The sequence below is a fragment of the Ascaphus truei genome, chromosome 6, assembly GCF_040206685.1.
Source record: "Ascaphus truei isolate aAscTru1 chromosome 6, aAscTru1.hap1, whole genome shotgun sequence".
Lineage (NCBI taxonomy): Eukaryota > Metazoa > Chordata > Amphibia > Anura > Ascaphidae > Ascaphus > Ascaphus truei.
In genome coordinates this window covers 20,227,089-20,248,677 of record NC_134488.1, presented here as the reverse complement: position 1 = coordinate 20,248,677, position 21,589 = coordinate 20,227,089, and the positions used below count along the sequence as shown (strand labels likewise).

At 49.8% G+C, this 21,589-nt stretch overlaps 2 protein-coding genes across 4 annotated transcripts in view; one reads left to right on the top strand and one right to left on the bottom strand.

Moving 5' to 3' along the window:
• Positions 1-378: 378 nt before the first annotated feature.
• DFFA (DNA fragmentation factor subunit alpha) lies at positions 379-10,701 on the bottom strand. Of its 3 annotated transcripts, none has more exons than XM_075603514.1 (6): positions 10,623-10,701; positions 5,233-5,394; positions 4,669-4,820; positions 4,343-4,532; positions 3,543-3,724; positions 379-2,933 (listed from the first exon to the last, which is right to left on the bottom strand). In XM_075603514.1, exons 1-6 carry the CDS (start codon positions 10,684-10,686, stop codon positions 2,760-2,762), a joined length of 924 nt encoding a protein of 307 aa, XP_075459629.1. In that variant the 5' UTR covers positions 10,687-10,701; the 3' UTR covers positions 379-2,759. The 3 variants fall into 3 exon arrangements, with proteins under 3 accessions (XP_075459629.1, XP_075459630.1, XP_075459631.1); XM_075603515.1 differs by lacking the exon at positions 10,623-10,701 and adding an exon at positions 6,804-6,939; XM_075603516.1 differs by lacking the exon at positions 10,623-10,701 and adding an exon at positions 8,036-8,206 and having other exon boundaries at positions 380-2,933.
• The window catches only part of PEX14 (peroxisomal biogenesis factor 14), a 196,636-nt gene continuing 183,732 nt past the window's right edge, over positions 8,686-21,589 (top strand). Inside the window, exon 1 of the mRNA XM_075603513.1 lies at positions 8,686-8,736. Coding sequence (XP_075459628.1) covers positions 8,701-8,736 — 36 coding nt within the window. The 5' untranslated portion in view covers positions 8,686-8,700. The remainder of the gene's footprint in view (positions 8,737-21,589) is intronic.

The window sequence follows — 21,589 nt, the reverse complement described above, 5'->3', positions numbered from 1 at the left end:
CTGCTGTCTGGCCTTCCTGCCTCTCACCTGTCTCCCCTACAATCTATCCTAAACGCTGCTGCCAGAATCACTCTACTCTTTCCTAGATCTGTCTCAGCATCTCCCCTCATGAAATCCCTCTCTTAGCTTCCGATCAAATCCCGCATCTCACACTCAATTCTTCTCCTCACTTTTAAAGCTTTACACTCTTCTGCCCCTCCTTACATCTCAGCCCTAATTTCTTGTTATGCACCATCCAGACTCTTGCGTTCTGCTCAAGGATGTCTTCCATCTACCCCCTTTGTATCTAAAGCCCTCTCCCGCCTTAAACCTTTCTGACTGACTGCCCCACACCTCTGGAATGCCCTTCCCCTCAATACCCGACTAGCACCCTCTCTATCCACCTTTAAGACCCACCTTAAGACACACTTGCTTAAAGAAGCATACGAATAGCACTGTGGCTAATACTAAACACATGATACATAAAACTTGGCCCCCTGCAGACGCACTTACCAGAACTCCCTCCTACTGTCTCTGTACCTTCTCCCCACCAATTAGATTCAAAAAGTAGCACCTGTACCCTTACACTTTAACCTCCGATTACAGGACAAAATTAAGTACATGCTTCATGTCTCGTAAAAGTGCTAATTTCCTTGGTGCTTTTGCTAGCCTCAGCATTCCATAATGTCCTATATATAAGTGAGCGGGTAACCTCTGCCGCTTGTGTAATACGTGGATCACATTTGCCAGCCAAGCAATTTGCTACACATTTCATTAAGTGATAAATCAGTTTTTATTATGAAAGAACACATTGTAATTCTTTGATCAACGCTGGCACAAATGTTCAGGTTATTAAAACAAAAAAGAAAAATGTCTGGTCTGCTGCCTATGAACGTGATAAGGTCGCCCATCTAGGCTCGTTCCGAAAACAAAAACATTTTGACCCTCTGTAGGTCCGTTGTCACATTGCCGGGCAAAGAGAGCAGTGTTGCGGCGGAACCCAAAATGTTAAACCAGCAGCAGCTGCTGTCTGTCATTTCAGGTAACATGCTTCAGCTCAATCAGTATATAAGCACTGGAGTAGGGCTATAGCAGTCTGCACCAGGGATGGGCAACTACAGTCCTCAAGGGCCTCCAACAGGCCAGGTTTTCAGGGTAGCCCTGCTTCAACAGTCGACTAAGCCACCTGTGCTGAAGCAGGGATATCCTGAAAACTTGGCCCTTGAGGACTGAGTTGCCCACCCCTGAGTTTACACACGCCGGCACTATATAAAAAAACAACACATTTAGTATATTTAGCTGTGGACAGTACAATAAAGTGAAAAATGGTCGTTTCCCGTGTGCATCGGGAGCGTGAGATAGCAAAGCCGTGGGAAAATGGCGAGCCTGTCGCTCAGGCCTTTTTCGCCTTCACATTTCACAGGTATTTGGTTGGATGCCAACAGATTTCCCGCAGTGACACGCAAGGTCAGGTTAAGTGCAGCAACACAATGAGATGACGCTTGAGGTATGTGTGTAAAGTTCACACGCACGGCTTAAAGAAGGTGACCAGTGTGCAATGTGGCGTTTATTAATCTCATCCATGTACATGGCCTCTCCTGTGTAACAAGAAAGTGACTTAGCTTCCAATTAATAATGCTATTAACGTGCAGATTAGGGATCTTGCTGTTACTTGTCTGGGGAGTTGTTATAACTGAGTTTTCATAAATATTTGCACCTATAGCAACACAAGCGTTTCTGTGCTGGTGTAGAACGTATAATAAAGACTGGTATCATAATGAGGTCATCAGACACACACTGGTAATAGCGTGCATGCCTGCTTCTGCACAGGTGGCTCAGTGAAAGACTGGAATATTGACAGATTTACTATAAATCATTCTTCCTGTTATTACACAGGTTATTAAGAATTTATATTAGCGTTAGGGACCCCTGAAATGTGGTCTGCCGTGCCGTTGGCTCAGGGGCTTACAACAATTTTGGCCAAAAATGTCAAACTAAAAGACCATTTTACTTAATAGATATTTATACATATATGTTTAGGCACTGTACCGTGTATGAGTTTCACTGGATGTGCTAAAACTGAGCTCTGTCTGTGTTTTATGTTCTGTCTCTGGTTTTAAAGACTGGAATATCCTGAAAACCAGACCTGTTGGGGGGGGGGGGGGACGACGACGACGCAGCTTAAGGACTGGAGATGACCCCCTCCTGTGCTAGTCTACGCCGTTGTTTTGTAATTCGATAGTACCATTCAGATTTTGTTAAAGACAAATGAAAAGGAGTCTCGAGATAGGAATCCAAGCTAACGTGTTACAGTCAGCCTCTCAATACATCGGTATGCGGCCAACACCAGCAACAGCACGCAGGAGTGCGCAACTCAGGGACGCAAAAATCACTTTCATTGAAATAAAAATAAAATGAAATATATATATATATATATATATATATATATATATATATATATATATATATATATTATATATTATATATATATATATATTTCAATACAAGTTTTTTCAGAGAGAAAGAGATATTTGGTAGCCCTTGTAAAAGGCTTCGGCCTTCACCCGAGTTCGGACAGTCTGGTGAATATTGCAATCTGGAAGATGGCCAGCAGCAGTATGTCTTGTGGGAGGCTCCTTGCTGAAGCATGCGGTCTGCCCAGTAATGCAGAAGTCCTTGTATGTGCGTCACACCTGGTGTACGGCCTTGAGCTATCCCACTGCTGTGATACGTAGCAGCCTCTCCCTTCCCCTGTCCTGCTAATCTCACAGCTGCTGCCTTCAGGGCAGTTTTTTTTTCTTGCTTTGCGATTGACTTGCTAGGGAATTCAGACACTGCACTTGTTCAGCGCGTCGCTGTAACTCTTCCCGACAGCAACCCTGCACCTCCCGAGTCCTCTGCTCTTTCCAGTCCAGTGCCACGGCCAGGACTTCTGTATCCTCTAAGGTTACAGCCTGAGATACAGAAGTATTTAAACATGAATACATCCTGCCCATTTAAAAATACAAGGCAAGAAAGGGCAACACTGAATGGAAACAGGTGCCACACAGTGGTCATTCCCTCTATCGAACATGCCAGTATAACAGATTAGCATTGATGGGATATCATCGTGGGGTCCTAAATTCAGCTTTATATACAAATAAAAATATTTCTCCTGGGCTTGCTGCCCTAGAATCACTTTATTATATAAAAGTGTATAAAATACTCATATATCAGTGTAAATGCAGTAAGATGCTAAGGGAAATATCAAAGTCCTTTCTATGGGGTCAGGTTTTTCAATGTTTCTACTGTACCTTACAATCCAACAGCCAATTAAAAAAAGTTTAAAAAAACCAAAACAAAAAAAAACCAAACAAAAACAAGTTGGTTGGTCCCATGATAGATACTCTGTGACAATGAGCAGCAGACTGCGGCCATGCGAATATATGCCTTTTTATTGCTATGAAGAGTTTTACCAACATACTCACATTAAGGAACGCTTGGGGCTGAAACAAGCATTTACAGGATGTATAATAATGAACGGATCCTGCTTCCAGATGCTTAATATGTAAAGCCGCACTCACCTCTAACTGCTCATTTGAGAAGCTGAGATGTGGCAAATCTTTCTCCTTCAATATTTTAACTATGTGGCTGGTTAGCTGAGTTTTACAGCTGGGCTCAGCCAGGTTACAGCTGGGCTCAGCCAGGTTACAGCTGGGCTCAGCCAGGTTACAGCTGGAGTCCACTTCGTCTACACCTTCTGCGTCTGGTTCCAACACAAGGGATTAGAAAGAAGCGCGTTGTTATACGTAACTAGGATGCACCTGCTGGGATTAGATACAGTACTTGCTACTTCTAGTATATATGTGGTACTGAAAGCAACAACCCAAGAAGCCATTTTCCCCCCCATTTTTTTTTACATAACATTGAAGCAGGGGGTCTCCCAAGCTGAACCCCATTCATTTAATCTCTGGTGACTCCCCCCCCCCCTGCTTCCGGAGATACTTACCTCCACAGGGGGCGCCAGTAGCCGCTCCGCTAGCAGGGTTGACATAACGGGGGCATTGCAAAGCTCCCACGTCCTGCGGGCCAATAGGAAGCCGCGATGTCATCAGGTTCCGCTTCCTGCTGACCGGCGTGATGCGGGAGCTTTAAACTTTGCAGAGATAACAACACCCCCTTTAGGAGGTCTGTGTCTTGGGAAACAAGGGGTCCCCCCGAGATTAAATTAACGGGGTTCAGCTCCTCGGTGGGGAACCCCTGCTTCAAACCCACATTAAATAAAATAATAATTTAAAAAGAAATCACGAATTGCTCCCTTAAAACCAAGCAGAAACCGACTGATGGTCAGATGTCCTATTCCTGCCACCTCCTTGCTGTTTACCTGATGCTTTGGTCAGTTCAACCCCTTCTTTCTTTAGGGCCTCCAAATAAAGTTGCAGCAGTTGTTTAGACTGACGCTCCTCCTCCCTGCGGTCCAGCACGCTTTGAAGAGTGTCCTGCAGCACTTGCACCTGCTGCCGGCCCACTGCCATCTCTGCCGCAAGCCCCTCTACAGGTACTTCAACCAGCGTCTGCGGAGACATGGAGCAGCTCGTGACGTTTCTGAAGACATTTCGCTTTCATCAAAGTCAAGTGATCCAACTATAAAAACACATGAAAGACACTTAAAGTACGCAGTGTAATATTGGTCACGAGTGGCTGCAATACCTGCAGGTCTGACTCGGACATGAGAATGATGTTGGACAGGTTCTCTCTCAGCTGTGTAGCCAACTTTTTCCAGTCCGGTAAAGCTCCACCGTCCATCTGAACGGGATCTTCCACCTCCACGGAGTCTCGTGCCAACCATGCAGTGCCTCCATCTAACAGGGAGGCGCGTGTGAAAGATTAGTTGGGCGGGGTATGGCTGAAGAAAAGTAATACATTTATATAGCCATATACACTATGCAAAAAGAGAATAACCAGAGGGGAAAAGATGTGCCACGATCTATTCAAAGTTGGCCGACATCCATTTTGGTTCCCATCAGCCATGGATCACAAATAAAGCACAAGTGAAAGCTATGAGATTCAAAAAGTGAAATCCAGTCTTGTTCCCAGTAATATATACTGACCGATAAAACCTTATTTCTTTTTAATATGATGTTTTTATTACTGCTGGCTGACTTCAAAATAGGTTTAACCTTATGGATGAATATATTTCCATATAATTAGACATTAAGGTTAGTTCTGTCTTGTTCTGGGCTTGAGACTTCTGCCATTTATTGAGACACCTACCTACTGTGGTAGGGGCCCACTTCTTATTGCCCGTTAGCACCAGAAACTTTGTGTTGGGAGGTAAGCAGAGGAAGTAATCTTCATCCTCAACAATGGTGCCATCTTCTGCCAGCACTAAGGTGATAGGAGCCTTCGTAGAGTCCAGCGCAAATATCTTGCATGCTATTAAGAAAACAAAGATATCGGTCAATGGCAAATCTTGAATAATAAACAGAAATTAGAGATAGCCAACACTAGATTTAGTGTTCAATATTTCTTATCCAATAGTATCTCCGTGTCAGGCATGCTATCGGCATGAGAAATTCAGACTTAATGGTCTGGATAGTCTGACACATTATTCAACTAGGTAGCAAATAAAAATATCACTTATGAATGTGCTCACATGTCTCAGACAGGTCTCCAACCCTGATTTTCCCCATTAACCCTTAGCATACAGTGCTTCCACTGCAGCCAGGGATTCTGGGTAACGACATGCAAATTAGCAGTGTTGCCTTTTGCTTCATGTCCATTTTTGCAGAGCCTGTGTTAAAGAAGTGCAGAGCTAGTAACCCTACTCACACACAGCAGTTTCCACCTTTGGTCAGTGTGAGGCTGGTTATACTGGCTTGGCTATGTTAAGTTGATATATGTTTCAACCAGACATTAAATAAGTTATGGTGGGTACAAAAGTGACACAAACCCTCCACAGCACAGCAAATAAAAAGATCACTTCAACTAGATACATATTGGAAATACCTCAAAACATCACTAATATATATATGGCCAGGGGGCTGCTACTACATAGGTGAGACGGGGCAGGGGCTAAACAAGAGAATGAATCTGCATCGCCACAGCATCACACGCGGAACAAAAGACAGGTTAGCAAATATTTCTCTGACTCTGGCCATAAGATGAACGATCTGAAGGTGGCAATACTGTACTCAAAGCTAAACTTAGAACACCGAGACAGTTGCATGAATACAAATTGATGCAACTGTTCGGGACACTTAGCGATGGCCTAAACCGAGACCGCAGTTTCATGAGTCACTACTGACACGAGATAACTCTCTTCCCATGAGTGCTAAAGGCCATGTCTATACATAGTGCGCTATATGTATGTACACACAGCTGCCTCTTACACATACAAATACTCTATGTAATTCCATCCCTATATACCAATAGGGACCACATAGTATCTACACACACTTTTAGTAATGCTACAGCCTCTTATATTTCCACACCTACCTACCCACAACATTGATATACCCTCCCACTACACATACACACTAAATGTGCAGCTTGCATTCAAGTTAACCACTTTTCTTCTCAACTCCATATTACTGTACAGTATATCATTCCGCAATGTAACAATAACCCAGATTGCAACTGTGTCAACGTGGACATGTCAAACTTCCTCCATAAATCTCCATGCCAGGTGCTATCACCGGTTTCATTGTTTAACTCTTTCCGCGCTCAAAGAAGTTTGCTGATCCCGTCCACTCTTTGATTACCAAACACGTTACAATTTCCGCCTACTTCAACATACTAACGTGTTAACCCCTCATTGCTAACTAGGGTATAGGTACACGTACCATACATTGAGCATGCTATTCCCTGATCACATGGCGACAGTGCACCATTGCTTGCCATTCATTAATGAGCAGCACTATAACAATCATATTGTGCTAATTACTGTCACCCCATAAATAAGGTCCTCCCAGTGTAACATCACAAGGACTCTGATGTCTATTGCTCACCCATTTCCTTTTCCAGTTACCCCTTCCCTCTCTGCCCTCACACCCCCTTCCCCCTCTGCCCTCACACCCCCTTCCCCTTCTGCCCTCACACCCCCAGTCACCCCTTCCCTCTCTGTCCTCAGACCCCCAGTCACTCCATACCTCTCTGCCCTCAGACCCCCAGTCACCCCTTCCCTCTCTGCCCTCAGACCCCCAGTTACCCCTTCCCTCTCTGCCCTCACACCCCCAGTTACCCCTTCCCTCTCTGCCCTCACACCCCCAGTTACCCCTTCCCAATCTGCCCTCACACCCCCAGTTACCCCTTCCCTCAGACCCCCAGTCACCCCTTCCCTCAGACCCTCAGTCACCCCTTCCCTTTCTGCCCTCACACCCCCAGTCACCCCTTCCCTCTCTGCCCTCACACCCCCAGTTACCCCTTCCCTCAGACCCCCAGTTACTACTTCCCTCTCTGCCCTCACACCCCCAGTCACCCCTTCCCTCTCTGCCCTCACACCTCCAGTAACCCCTTCCCTCAGACCCCCAGTTACCCCTTCCCTCACACCCCCAGTCACCCCTTCCCTCTCTGCCCTCACACCCCCAGTCACCCCTTCCCTCTCTGCCCTCACACCTCCAGTAACCCCTTCCCTCAGACCCCCAGTTACCCCTTCCCTCACACCCCCAGTCACCCCTTCCCTCTCTGCCCTCACACCCCCAGTCACCCCTTCCCTCTCTGCCCTCACACCTCCAGTAACCCCTTCCCTCAGACCCCCAGTTACCCCTTCCCTCTCTTCCCTCACACCCCCAGTTACCCCTTCCCTCTCTTCCCTCACACCCCCAGTCACCCCTTCCCGTTCTGCCCTCACACCCCCAGTCACCCCTTCCCTCTCTGCCCTCACACCCCCAGTTACCCCTTCCCTCAGACCCCCAGTTACTACTTCCCTCTCTGCCCTCACACCCCCAGTCACCCCTTCCCTCTCTGCCCTCACACCCCCAGTAACCCCTTCCCTCAGACCCCCAGTTACTACTTCCCTCTCTGCCCTCACACCCCCAGTCACCCCTTCCCTCTCTGCCCTCACACCCCCAGTTACCTTTGTCCAGCAGCTCCTGCAGGGAAGAAGCCGCCACCCCATGCCTGTCCTTGCTGCCCCGCAGGTTAATGACACAAGCCTTCTGATAATCCGCCATCGTCCCCCGCACCTCCCCCCCCCCCACACAGGAATCCAGCCGCCAGCAAGGCAAGGTGCTGTGTGTGTGGAATCTCACGTGGCCCCGCCCCTCCTGTGACTTCCGCACTCCCAGCGCGCAGGGCAGGCCGGGAAATGGAGTCCCAGAGCCCCGTTAAAGTGACAGTAATCCACTTAAGACTCTGGAATCAAAAATGAGGATTTCTGTTGCTTCCAATGAGGCAGTAACACCAGTTATCTGTCCATGAAATGTACATGTCGCTTCTGGGGGTGAGGTGGGCACAACAGGGCGACACCAGAGTCCCACAGTGTTGTTTGGTGGCATTACAATGATAACATTAATTTGGTGCTGGAAGAAAAACCACAATGTCCTCTATTCATTTCTGTGCTGCATGCACTGGGTGGGAGAGGAAGCCATGGCTTAACACACCTTCTTAATGCTAAATTATGCCAGGCACAGGGTGGAAGCAACCTGTCTGCGGCAGCTCGTCGCTCGGTTGCTTCGGCCTATGCGTGTGCGCTTTCCAGACGCTGTGCTCGTCGGGGTTTGATTGGTGAGGTCTGAGAAGATGGCCTCCTCGGATCAGGCTGAGCCGCCTGTCCAGGTGAGGCGCGTGTCCCGCTCCCGGGAGGGCTGGGGGCGGTGTGCGGGGCTCAGGCCATGTGTGCGTGGGTCAGGTTAATGGCTGGCGGGGGTGGGTGTGAGAGGAGAGAGCCTGGCACCTGCTCCCCTGACATGTCGGCTCCATGCAGTATGAGCCCTGCACCTGTTATACACCCCGGCAGCCCCCCCCCCTCACACCCAGGCCGCCCCCCCCTCACACCCAGGCCGACCCCCCACCTCACACACAGGCCGACCCCCCCCCTCACACCCAGGCCGACCCCCCCCCCCCTCACACCCAGGCCGACCCCCCCCCCTCACACCCAGGCCGACCCCCCCCCCCCTCACACCCAGGCCGACCCCCCCCCTCACACCCAGGCCGACCCCCCCCCCCTCACACCCAGGCCGACCCCCCCCCCCTCACACCCAGGCCGACCCCCCCCCCCTCACACCCAGGCCGACCCCCCCCCCCCTCACACCCAGGCCGACCCCCCCCCCTCACACCCAGGCCGACCCCCCCCCCTCACACCCAGGCCGACCCCCCCCCCTCACACCCAGGCCGCCCCCCCCCTCACACCCAGGCCGCCCCCCCCCCCCTCACACCCAGGCCGCCCCCCCCCCCCTCACACCCAGGCCGCCCCCCCCCCCCTCACACCCAGGCCGCCCCCCCCCCCCCTCACACCCAGGCCGCCCCCCCCCTCACACCCAGGCCGCCCCCCCCCCCTCACACCCAGGCCGCCCCCCCCCCTCACACCCAGGCCGCCCCCCCCCCTCACACCCAGGCCGCCCCCCCCCTCACACCCAGGCCGCCCCCCCACCCTCACACCCAGGCCGCCCCCCCCCCCCTCACACCCAGGCCGCCCCCCCCCCCTCACACCCAGGCCGCCCCCCCCCCCTCACACCCAGGCCGCCCCCCCCCCCTCACACCCAGGCCGCCCCCCCCCCCCTCACACCCAGGCCGCCCCCCCCCCTCACACCCAGGCCGCCCCCCCCCCTCACACCCAGGCCGCCCCCCCCCCTCACACCCAGGCCGCCCCCCCCCCCTCACACCCAGGCCGCCCCCCCCCTCACACCCAGGCCGCCCCCCCCCTCACACCCAGGCCGCCCCCCCCCCCCTCACACCCCAGGCCGCCCCCCCCCCCTCACACCCCAGGCCGCCCCCCCCCCTCACACCCCAGGCCGCCCCCCCCCCCTCACACCCCAGGCCGCCCCCCCCCCCCTCACACCCCAGGCCGCCCCCCCCCCCCTCACACCCCAGGCCGCCCCCCCCCCTCACACCCCAGGCGGCCTCCCCCCTCACACCCCAGGCCGCCCCCCCCCCCTCACACCCCAGGCCGCCCCCCCCCCTCACACCCCAGGCCGCCCCCCCCCCTCACACCCCAGGCCGCCCCCCCCCCTCACACCCCAGGCCGCCCCCCCCCCCTCACAACCCAGGCCGCCCCCCCCCTCACACCCCAGGCCGCCCCCCCCCCTCACACCCCAGGCCCCCCCCCCCCCCCCTCACACCCCAGGCCCCCCCCCCCCCCCTCACACCCCAGGCCGCCCCCCCCCTCACACCCCAGGCCGCCCCCCCCCCCTCACACCCCAGGCCGCCCCCCCCTCACACCCCAGGCCGCCCCCCCCCCTCACACCCCAGGCCGCCCCCCTCACACCCAGTCATTTTGATTGAGCCACCTGTGCTGAAGCAGGGATATCCCTAATACCTGGCCTGTTGGTGGACCTTGAGGACTGGAATTGGCCAGTCCTGCTTATGTCCTTTCTGGGGATAGGGTCTTCAGAACTGGTCTCACTGATGATCTATAAAGAGGCATCATTACCTCTCTCTCTCCTGCTAATCCCTCTCCGTGCACAACCTGCTGCATTTTCCCAATGCTTTGTTCCATTTCCTACTTTTTAGTCGGCTGAAATAATTCCAGGTCCCACTCCTCTCTCCTTGTTGACAGTATAGTGCCATTAATCATGTATTCTGCCTCGGGATTTTTGTGACCCAAGTGCATGACTTTGCAGTCTTTGGCATCACATCGGAGGAATGGTGGAGTGTGGCAACTACAATCTGTCTAAACGAGTAATCCTTTTGTTTACTCCTCCGCCCCCTTTTGCCTGGTTCGTCTACTACAGACTGTTGCACTTTAAACTCTTCCCCTGGGCTGTCTTGCTCTTTCACCTGTGCCCCTTTGTGATCTTGCTCTTGGATTGCATGCTCTGTCACTTATGATTTTTGCACACTTGCTCTGCCCCACTCTGGCGTTTACCTGCCCGCCTCCCCCTTGCAGTTTCACACATCGGCATAGCTTGTCCAGCCATCACTTTTCCTCTGTTCCAAACGCCTATAAAACTCCATCTCTTTTCCCTCGCGCATACCTGTGTGAGCTCTGTGCTCAACGTTTTTTACTTTCTTTATCCTGTGGTTCCCAACATTTTTAAGACATTGTGCCAGAAAACGTGTCCAGCGATTCTTTAATGAATAAATCTTACTGCCTACTCATCAGATGATTCTTAACAGAACTGTTTGATCAATTCGGACCTGTTTGATCAAGGGAGGGGGGGGGGGGGGGGAGGAGGAGACGTGCTTAATATGGCCCCCAAACTGCACTTTAGTGTCGGTGGTATAGCTGTCAATAGCTGCAGGAGTTTCCAAAGTCGCACCCCACAATGTTTTGCCAATGTAGATGTAAAGCATTGTGGGGAGCGACTTGAAAGCTCCTGCTGTAATACACTGCTATACCACCCATGCAAAGGGTCAGTTTGGGGCCTTACTAAGTTTGCCTTCCCCACACGGGCTCAGGAATCCACTATACTTCTTGGGATGCACCATTATACATTTCCGCTGGGTGAACCCCTTGCAGACACCTCACCATTATACATTTCCGCTGGGTGAAACCCTTGCAGACTCCTCACAATTATACATTTCCGCTGGGTGAACCCCTTGCAGACACCTCACCATTATACATTTCCGCTGGGTGAACCCCTTGCAGACACCTCACCATTATACATTTCCGCTGGGTGAAACCCTTGCAGACACCTCACCATTATACATTTCCGCTGGGTGAACCCCTTGCAGACACCTCACCATTATACATTTCCGCTGGGTGAACCCCTTGCAGACACCTCACCATTATACATTTCCGCTGGGTGAACCCCTTGCAGACACCTCACCATTATACATTTCCGCTGGGTGAACCCCTTGCAGACACCTCACCATTATATATTTCCGCTGGGTGAACCCCTTGCAGACACCTCACCATTATACATTTCCGCTGGGTGAACCCCTTGCAGACACCTCACCATTATACATTTCCGCTGGGTGAACCCCTTGCAGACACCTCACCATTATACATTTCCGCTGGGTGAAACCCCTTGCAGACACCTCACCATTATACATTTCCGCTGGGTGAACCCCTTGCAGACACCTCACCATTATACATTTCCGTTGGGTGAAACCCCTTGCAGACACCTCACCATTATACATTTCCGCTGGGTGAACCCCTTGCAGACACCTCACCATTATACATTTCCGCTGGGTGAAACCCTTGCAGATACCTCACCATTATACATTGCCGCTGGGTGAAACCCTTGCAGACACCTCACCATTATACATTTCCGCTGGGTGAAACCCTTGCAGACACCTCACCATTATACATTGCCGCTGGGTGAAACCCTTGCAGACACCTCACCATTATACATTGCCGCTGGGTGAAACCCTTGCAGACACCTCACCATTATACATTGCCGCTGGGTGAAACCCTTGCAGACACCTCACCATTATACATTGCCGCTGGGTGAAACCCTTGCAGACACCTCACCATTATACATTTCCGCTGGGTGAAACCCTTGCAGACACCTCACCATTATACATTTCCGCTGGGTGAACCCATTGCAGACACCTCACCATTATACATTTCCGCTGGGTGAACCCCTTGCAGACACCTCACCATTATACATTTCCGCTGGGTGAACCCCTTGCAGACACCTCACCATTATACATTTCCGCTGGGTGAACCCCTTGCAGACACCTCACCATTATACATTTCCGCTGGGTGAAACCCTTGCAGACACCTCACCATTATACATTTCCGCTGGGTGAAACCCTTGCAGACACCTCACCATTATACATTTCCGCTGGGTGAAACCCTTGCAGACACCTCACCATTATACATTTCCGCTGGGGGAAACCCTTGCAGACACCTCACCATTATACATTGCCGCTGGGTGAACCCCTTGCAGACACCTCACCATTATACATTTCCGCTGGGTGAACCCCTTGCAGACACCTCACCATTATACATTTCCGCTGGGTGAACCCCTTGCAGACACCTCACCATTATACATTTCCGCTGGGTGAAACCCTTGCAGACACCTCACCATTATACATTTCCGCTGGGTGAAACCCTTGCAGACACCTCACCATTATACATTTCCGCTGGGTGAAACCCTTGCAGACACCTCACCATTATACATTTCCGCTGGGTGAAACCCTTGCAGACACCTCACCATTATACATTTCCGCTGGGTGAAACCCTTGCAGACACCTCACCATTATACATTTCCGCTGGGTGAACCCCTTGCAGACACCCCCTCTGTGTGTCTCCTGATCTGATTCGCCCGTCTCACATCAGAACTGGTTATTAGTGGGAGTATGTAACGGGGCTGCTATAACATGTAGGTTGTTCTACATGATTTTGCAATGCATTAAAGAAAACTCATATAGTCTCCAGGGGGAGGATTAACTCATATATTGTTGGTAGTACTGTTCTTTAAATATATATATATATACAGTGGTCGACAAATCACCAAAAAATCTACTCGCCGAACAAAAAAATCTACTCGCCACCTAGTACCACACACGTGCTGCTTGGGCCAATAGGTGCTCGCCACGATGTTAAATCCACTCGCCCGGGGCGTGCAAATGTATAGGTTTGTCGAACACTGTATATATATATATATTTTAGTGTTAAACATGATTTTCCTACTCTCTAGCTTCTGAGGGTAGCATGGTAACCATTCGTCTGCACTGGGCATAGGGGAGAGCTCCATTTTAACCTTCTAGACACACAATATTTCATATACTTATATATCAGAATGGAGCATCAGATTTAAAATAAGAATACTAAAAAAAAACAGCTTTGGAAAGGGCAAGAAGAGATCTCTTCAAATAAGTGATAATAAAGAAAAAGCAAACAGAAAATGGCGCGGATTGCTGCTTAAAGAGTGTTTTACCAGGGAATACCGGTCTTAAATGTAAAACCGCCTTAAGAGATCACAGGAGACTATGCTCGGTAATGATTCTTCAGGGCAGTGATTTATTTTCAGTGTAGAAATCAATTGTATCCATGTGACTATAAAAATAACAAGCTTGTGTTGGCAGAAGAAAGCCCATGTATCACATCATAACATGCCTCGTACCTCTTGGTATTGGGAGTGAGTGGTGGCGTGTCTGTTCCCATGTATCACATCATAACATGCCTCATACCTCTTGGTATTGGGTGTGAGTGGTGGCGTGTCTATTCCCATGTATCACATCATAACATGCCTCGTACCTCTTGGTATTGGGTGTGTGTGGTGGCGTGTCTATTCCCATGTACCACATTATAATATCACATCATAGGTGTGAGTGGTGGCGTGTCTATTCCCATGTATCACATCATAACATGCCTCATACCTCTTGGTATTGGGTGTGAGTGGTGGTGTGTCTATTCCCATGTATCACATCATAACATGCCTCATACCTCTTGGTATTGGGTGTGAGTGGTGGCGTGTCTATTCCCATGTACCACATCATAACATGCCTCATACCTCTTGGTATTGGGTCTGGGTGGTGGCGTGTCTATTCCCATGTACCACATCATAACATGCCTCGTACCTCTTGGTATTGGGTGTGGGTGGTGGCGTGTTTATTCCCATGTACCACATCATAACACGCCTCGTACCTCTTGGTATTGGGTCTGGGTGGTGGCGTGTCTATTCCCATGTATCATATCATAACATGCCTCATACCTCTTGGTATTGGGAGTGAGTGGTGGCGGGTCTATTCCCATGTATCACATCATAACATGCCTCATACCTCTTGGTATTGGGAGTGTGATGTCGTGTCTATTCCCATGTATCACATCATAACATGCCTCATACCTCTTGGTATTGGGTGTGAGTGGTGGCGTGTCTAGTCCCATGTACCACATCATAACATGCCTCATACCTCTTGGTATTGGGTGTGAGTGGTGGCGTGTCTATTCCCATGTACCACATCATAACATGCCTCGTACCTCTTGGTATTAGGTGCAAGTGGTGGGGTGTCTATTCCCATGTACCACATCATAACATGCCTCGTACCTCTTGGTATTGGGAGTGAGTGGTGGCGTGTCTATTCCCATGTACCACATCAAAACATGCCACATGCCTCGTACCTCTAGGTATTGGGTGTGAGTGGTGGCGTGTCTATTCCCATGTACCACATCATAACATGCCTCATACCTCTTGGTATTGGGTGTGAGTGGTGGCGTGTCTATTCCCATGTATCACATCATAACATGCCTCGTACCTCTTGGTATTGGGTGTGTGTGGTGGCGTGTCTATTCCCATGTACCACATTATAATATCACATCATAGGTGTGAGTGGTGGCGTGTCTATTCCCATGTATCACATCATAACATGCCTCATACCTCTTGGTATTGGGTGTGAGTGGTGGTGTGTCTATTCCCATGTATCACATCATAACATGCCTCATACCTCTTGGTATTGGGTGTGAGTGGTGGCGTGTCTATTCCCATGTACCACATCATAACATGCCTCATACCTCTTGGTATTGGGTCTGGGTGGTGGCGTGTCTATTCCCATGTACCACATCATAACATGCCTCGTACCTCTTGGTATTGGGTGTGGGTGGTGGCGTGTTTATTCCCATGTACCACATCATAACACGCCTCGTACCTCTTGGTATTGGGTCTGGGTGGTGGCGTGTCTATTCCCATGTATCATATCATAACATGCCTCATACCTCTTGGTATTGGGAGTGAGTGGTGGCGGGTCTATTCCCATGTATCACATCATAACATGCCTCATACCTCTTGGTATTGGGAGTGTGATGTCGTGTCTATTCCCATGTATCACATCATAACATGCCTCAGACCTCTTGGTATTGGGTGTGAGTGGTGGCGTGTCTAGTCCCATGTACCACATCATAACATGCCTCATACCTCTTGGTATTGGGTGTGAGTGGTGGCGTGTCTATTCCCATGTACCACATCATAACATGCCTCGTACCTCTTGGTATTAGGTGCAAGTGGTGGGGTGTCTATTCCCATGTACCACATCATAACATGCCTCGTACCTCTTGGTATTGGGAGTGAGTGGTGTCGTGTCTATTCCCATGTACCACATCAAAACATGCCACATGCCTCGTACCTCTAGGTATTGGGTGTGAGTGGTGGCGTGTCTATTCCCATGTACCACATCATAACATGCCTCATACCTCTTGGTGTGGGTGGTGGCGTGTCTATTCCCATGTAACACATCATAACATGCCTCATACCTCTTGGTATTGGTTCTGGGTGGTGGCATGTCTATTACCATGTACCACATTATAACATGCCTCATACCTCTTGGTATTGGGTGTGAGTGGTGGCGTGTCTATTCCCATGTACCACATCATAACATACCTAATACCTCTTGGTATTGGGTGTGAGTTGTGGCGTGTCTATTCCCATGTACCACATCATAACATGCCTCATACCTCTTGGTATTGGGTGTGAGGGGTGGCGTGTCTAGTCCCATGTACCACATCATAACATGCCTCATACCTCTTGGTATTGGGTGTGAGTGGTGGCGTATCTATTCCCATGTACCACATCATAACATGCCTCGTACCTCTTGGTATTAGGTGCAAGTGGTGGGGTGTCTATTCCCATGTACCACATCATAACATGCCTCGTACCTCTTGGTATTGGGAGTGAGTGGTGGCGTGTCTATTCCCATGTACCACATCAAAACATGCCACATGCCTCGTACCTCTAGGTATTGGGTGTGAGTGGTGGCGTGTCTATTCCCATGTACCACATCATAACATGCCTCATACCTCTTGGTGTGGGTGGTGGCGTGTCTATTCCCATGTAACACATCATAACATGCCTCATACCTCTTGGTATTGGTTCTGGGTGGTGGCATGTCTATTACCATGTACCACATTATAACATGCCTCATACCTCTTGGTATTGGGTGTGAGTGGTGGTGTGTCTATTCCCATGTACCACATCATAACATACCTAATACCTCTTGGTATTGGGTGTGAGTTGTGGCGTGTCTACTGTATTCCCATGTACCACATCATAACATGCCTCATACCTCTTGGTATTGGGTGTGAGTGGTGACGTGTCTATTCCCATGTACCACATTATAACATGCCTCATACCTCTTGGTATTGGGAGTGAGTGGTGGCGTGTCTCTTCCCATGTACCACATCATAAACGCCTCATACCGCTTGGTATTGGGTCTGGGTGGTGGCGTGTCTATTCCCATGTACCACATCATAACATGCCTCATACCTCTTGGTATTGGGTGTGAGTGGTGGCGTGTCTATTCCCATGTACCACATCATAACATGCCTCGTACCTCTGGGTATTGGGAGTGAGTGGTGGCGTGTCTATTCCCATGTACCACATCAAAACATGCCACATGCCTCGTACCTTTTGGTATTGGGTGTGAGTGGTGGCGTGTCTATTCCCATGTACCACATCATAACATGCCTCATACCTCTTGGTATTGGTTGTGAGTGGTGGCGTATCTATTCCCATGTACCACATCATAACATGCCTCATACCTCTTGGTGTGGGTGGTGGCGTGTCTATTCCCATGTAACACATCATAACATGCCTCATACCTCTTGGTATTGGGCCTGGGTGGTGGCGTGTCTATTACCATGTACCACATTATAACATGCCTCATACCTCTTGGTATTGGGTGTGAGTGGTGGCGTATCTATTACCATGTACCACATCATAACATACCTAATACCTCTTGGTATTGGGTGTGAGTTGTGGCGTGTCTATTCCCATGTACCACATCATAACATGCCTCATACCTCTTGGTATTGGGAGTGAGTGGTGGTGTGTCTCTTCCCATGTACCACATCATAACACGCCTCATACCGCTTGGTATTGGGTCTGGGTGGTGGCGTGTTTATTCCCATGTACCACATCATAACATGCCTCGTACCTCTTGGTATTGGGTGTGAGTGGTGGCGTGTCTATTCCCATGTACCACATCATAACATGCCTCGTACCTCTTGGTATTAGGTGCAAGTGGTGGCGTGTTTATTCCCATGTACCACATCATAACATGCCTCGTACCTCTTGGTATTGGGTGTGAGTGGTGGCGTGTCTATTCCCATGTACCACATCATAACATGCCTCATACCTCTTGGTATTGGGCCTGGGTGGTGGCGTGTCTATTACCATGTACCACATTATAACATGCCTCATACCTCTTGGTATTGGGTGTGAGTGGTGGCGTATCTATTCCCATGTACCACATCATAACATACCTAATACCTCTTGGTATTGGGTGTGAGTTGTGGCGTGTCTATTCCCATGTACCACATCATAACATGCCTCATACCTCTTGGTATTGGGAGTGAGTGGTGGTGTGTCTCTTCCCATGTACCACATCATAACACGCCTCATACCGCTTGGTATTGGGTCTGGGTGGTGGCGTGTTTATTCCCATGTACCACATCATAACATGCCTCGTACCTCTTGGTATTGGGTGTGAGTGGTGGCGTGTCTATTCCCATGTACCACATCATAACATGCCTCGTACCTCTTGGTATTAGGTGCAAGTGGTGGCGTGTTTATTCCCATGTACCACATCATAACATGCCTCGTACCTCTTGGTATTGGGTGTGAGTGGTGGCGTGTCTATTCCCATGTACCACATCATAACATGCCTCATACCTCTTGGTATTGAGTGTGAGTGGTGGGGTGCCTATTCACATGTAATGATTCATAACACGCCTCATACCTCTTGGTATTGGGTCTGGATGGTGGCGTGTCAATTACCATGTACCACGTCATAACATGCCTCATACCTCTTGGTATTGGGTGTGAGTGGTGGCGTGTCTATTCCCATGTACCACATCATAACACGCCTCATACCTCTTGGTATTGGGTCTGGGTGGTGGCGTGTCTATTCCCATGTACCACATCATAACACGCCTCGTACCTCTTGGTATTGGGTGTGAGTGGTGGCGTGTCTATTCCCATGTACCTCTTGGTATTGGGTCTGGGTGGTGGCGTGTCTATTCCCATGTACCACATCATAACATGCCTTGTACCTCTTGGTATTGGGTGTGAGTGGTGGCGTGTCTATTCCCATGTACCACATCATAACATGCCTCATACCTCTTGGTATTGGGAGTGAGTGGTGGGGTGCCTATTCCCATGTACCACATCATAACATGCCTTGTACCTCTTGGTATTGGGTGTTAGTGGTGGCGTGTCTATTCCCATGTACCACATCATAACACGCCTCGTACCTCTTGGTATTGGTTGTGAGTGGTGGCGTGTCTATTCCCATGTACCACATCATAACATGCCTCGTACCTCCTTGGTATTGGGTGTGAGTGGTGGCGTGTCTATTCCCATGTACCACATCATAACATGCCTCATACCTCTTGGTATTGGGAGTGAGTGGTGGGGTGCCTATTCCCATGTACCACATCATAACATGCCTCATACCTCTTGGTATTGGGTGTTAGTGGTGGCGTGTCTATTCCCATGTACCACATCATAACATGCCTCATACCTCTTGGTATTGGGAGTGAGTGGTGGGGTGCCTATTCCCATGTACCACATCATAGCACGCCTCGTACCTCTTGGTATTGGGTCAGGGTGGTGGCGTGTCTATTCCCATGTACCACATCATAACACGCCTCATACCTATTGGTATTGGGTCTGGATGGTGGCGTGTCAATTACCATGTACCACGTCATAACATGCCTCATACCTCTTGGTATTGGGTGTGAGTGGTGGCGTGTCTATTCCCATGTACCACATCATAACACGCCTCATACCTCTTGGTATTGGGTCTGGGTGGTGGCGTGTCTATTCCCATGTACCACATCATAACACGCCTCGTACCTCTTGGTATTGGGTGTGAGTGGTGGCGTGTCTATTCCCATGTACCTCTTGGTATTGGGTCTGGGTGGTGGCGTGTCTATTCCCATGTACCACATCATAACATGCCTTGTACCTCTTGGTATTGGGTGTGAGTGGTGGCGTGTCTATTCCCATGTACCACATCATAACATGCCTCATACCTCTTGGTATTGGGAGTGAGTGGTGGGGTGCCTATTCCCATGTACCACATCATAACATGCCTTGTACCTCTTGGTATTGGGTGTTAGTGGTGGCGTGTCTATTCCCATGTACCACATCATAACACGCCTCGTACCTCTTGGTATTGGTTGTGAGTGGTGGCGTGTCTATTCCCATGTACCACATCATAACATGCCTCGTACCTCCTTGGTATTGGGTGTGAGTGGTGGCGTGTCTATTCCCATGTACCACATCATAACATGCCTCATACCTCTTGGTATTGGGAGTGAGTGGTGGGGTGCCTATTCCCATGTACCACATCATAACATGCCTCATACCTCTTGGTATTGGGTGTTAGTGGTGGCGTGTCTATTCCCATGTACCACATCATAACATGCCTCATACCTCTTGGTATTGGGTCTGGGTGGTGGCGTGTCTATTCCCATGTACCACATCATAACATGCCTCATACCTCTTGGTATTGGGTGTGAGTGGTGACGTGTCTATTCCCATGTACCACATCATAACACACCTCGTACCTCCTTGGTATTGGGTGTGAGTGGTGGCGTGTCTATTCCCATGTACCACATCATAACATGCCTCATACCTCTTGGTATTGGGAGTGAGTGGTGGGGTGCCTATTCCCATGTACCACATCATAGCACGCCTCGTACCTCTTGGTATTGGGTCAGGGTGGTGGCGTGTCTATTCCCATGTACCACATCATAACACGCCTCATACCTATTGGTATTGGGCCTGGGTGGTGGCGTGTCTATTCCCATGTACCACATCATAACACGCCTCGTACCTCTTGGTATTGGGAGTGAGTGGTGACGTGTCTATTCCCATGTACCACATCATAACATGCCTCGTACGTTTTGGTATTGGGTGTGAGTGGTGGCGTGTCTATTCCCATGTACCACATCATAACATGCCTCGTACCTCTTGGTATTGGGTGCGGGTGGTGGGGTGCTTATTTAGTTTTTCCCTACAGCAGATATGAGGTTTGGCACAATACAGTTCAAGAGAAACCATAGCAAGCATCCTATTAAAATCCCCAAAGTATCTATTTACTCTACTCTATTAATTACCTGGCAATGATTGTCCCAAATCATTAGGGCTACTTAGAGTTATGTTCTGGTTAGGGTGAAGTTGCAATGCTGGGATAAGGGGTTCAGGTAGCAGTAAGTGTTGGGCTTCACAAGTCATTTTCCTGCAGCCGGGTAAATGAGATTGAATAGTTACGTCCCTGATAAACCCTGTGGCATGTTGAGAACAAGTCTCTTTATCCAGCTGCTGCTTAAAGCTGAATATGCCCATTCTTTACCCGGCTCTCCAGGTAAGGGCGTCTAACTAAAAACTAAATAATCCAGTGCTCCACAAGCCTTCCTGCTTTGTAATGCGCAGTAACAACGGATCGAGTGGATTGGAATCCCACAACAAGTAGTAATCCATCTACGCTTTATGCACTGGTACGGTACTCGTGCTTATTGTTTAGGTCCCTTACCATCCCTATAATAACCCGAAATATTAGTGTCCACCATAAAGAGGCA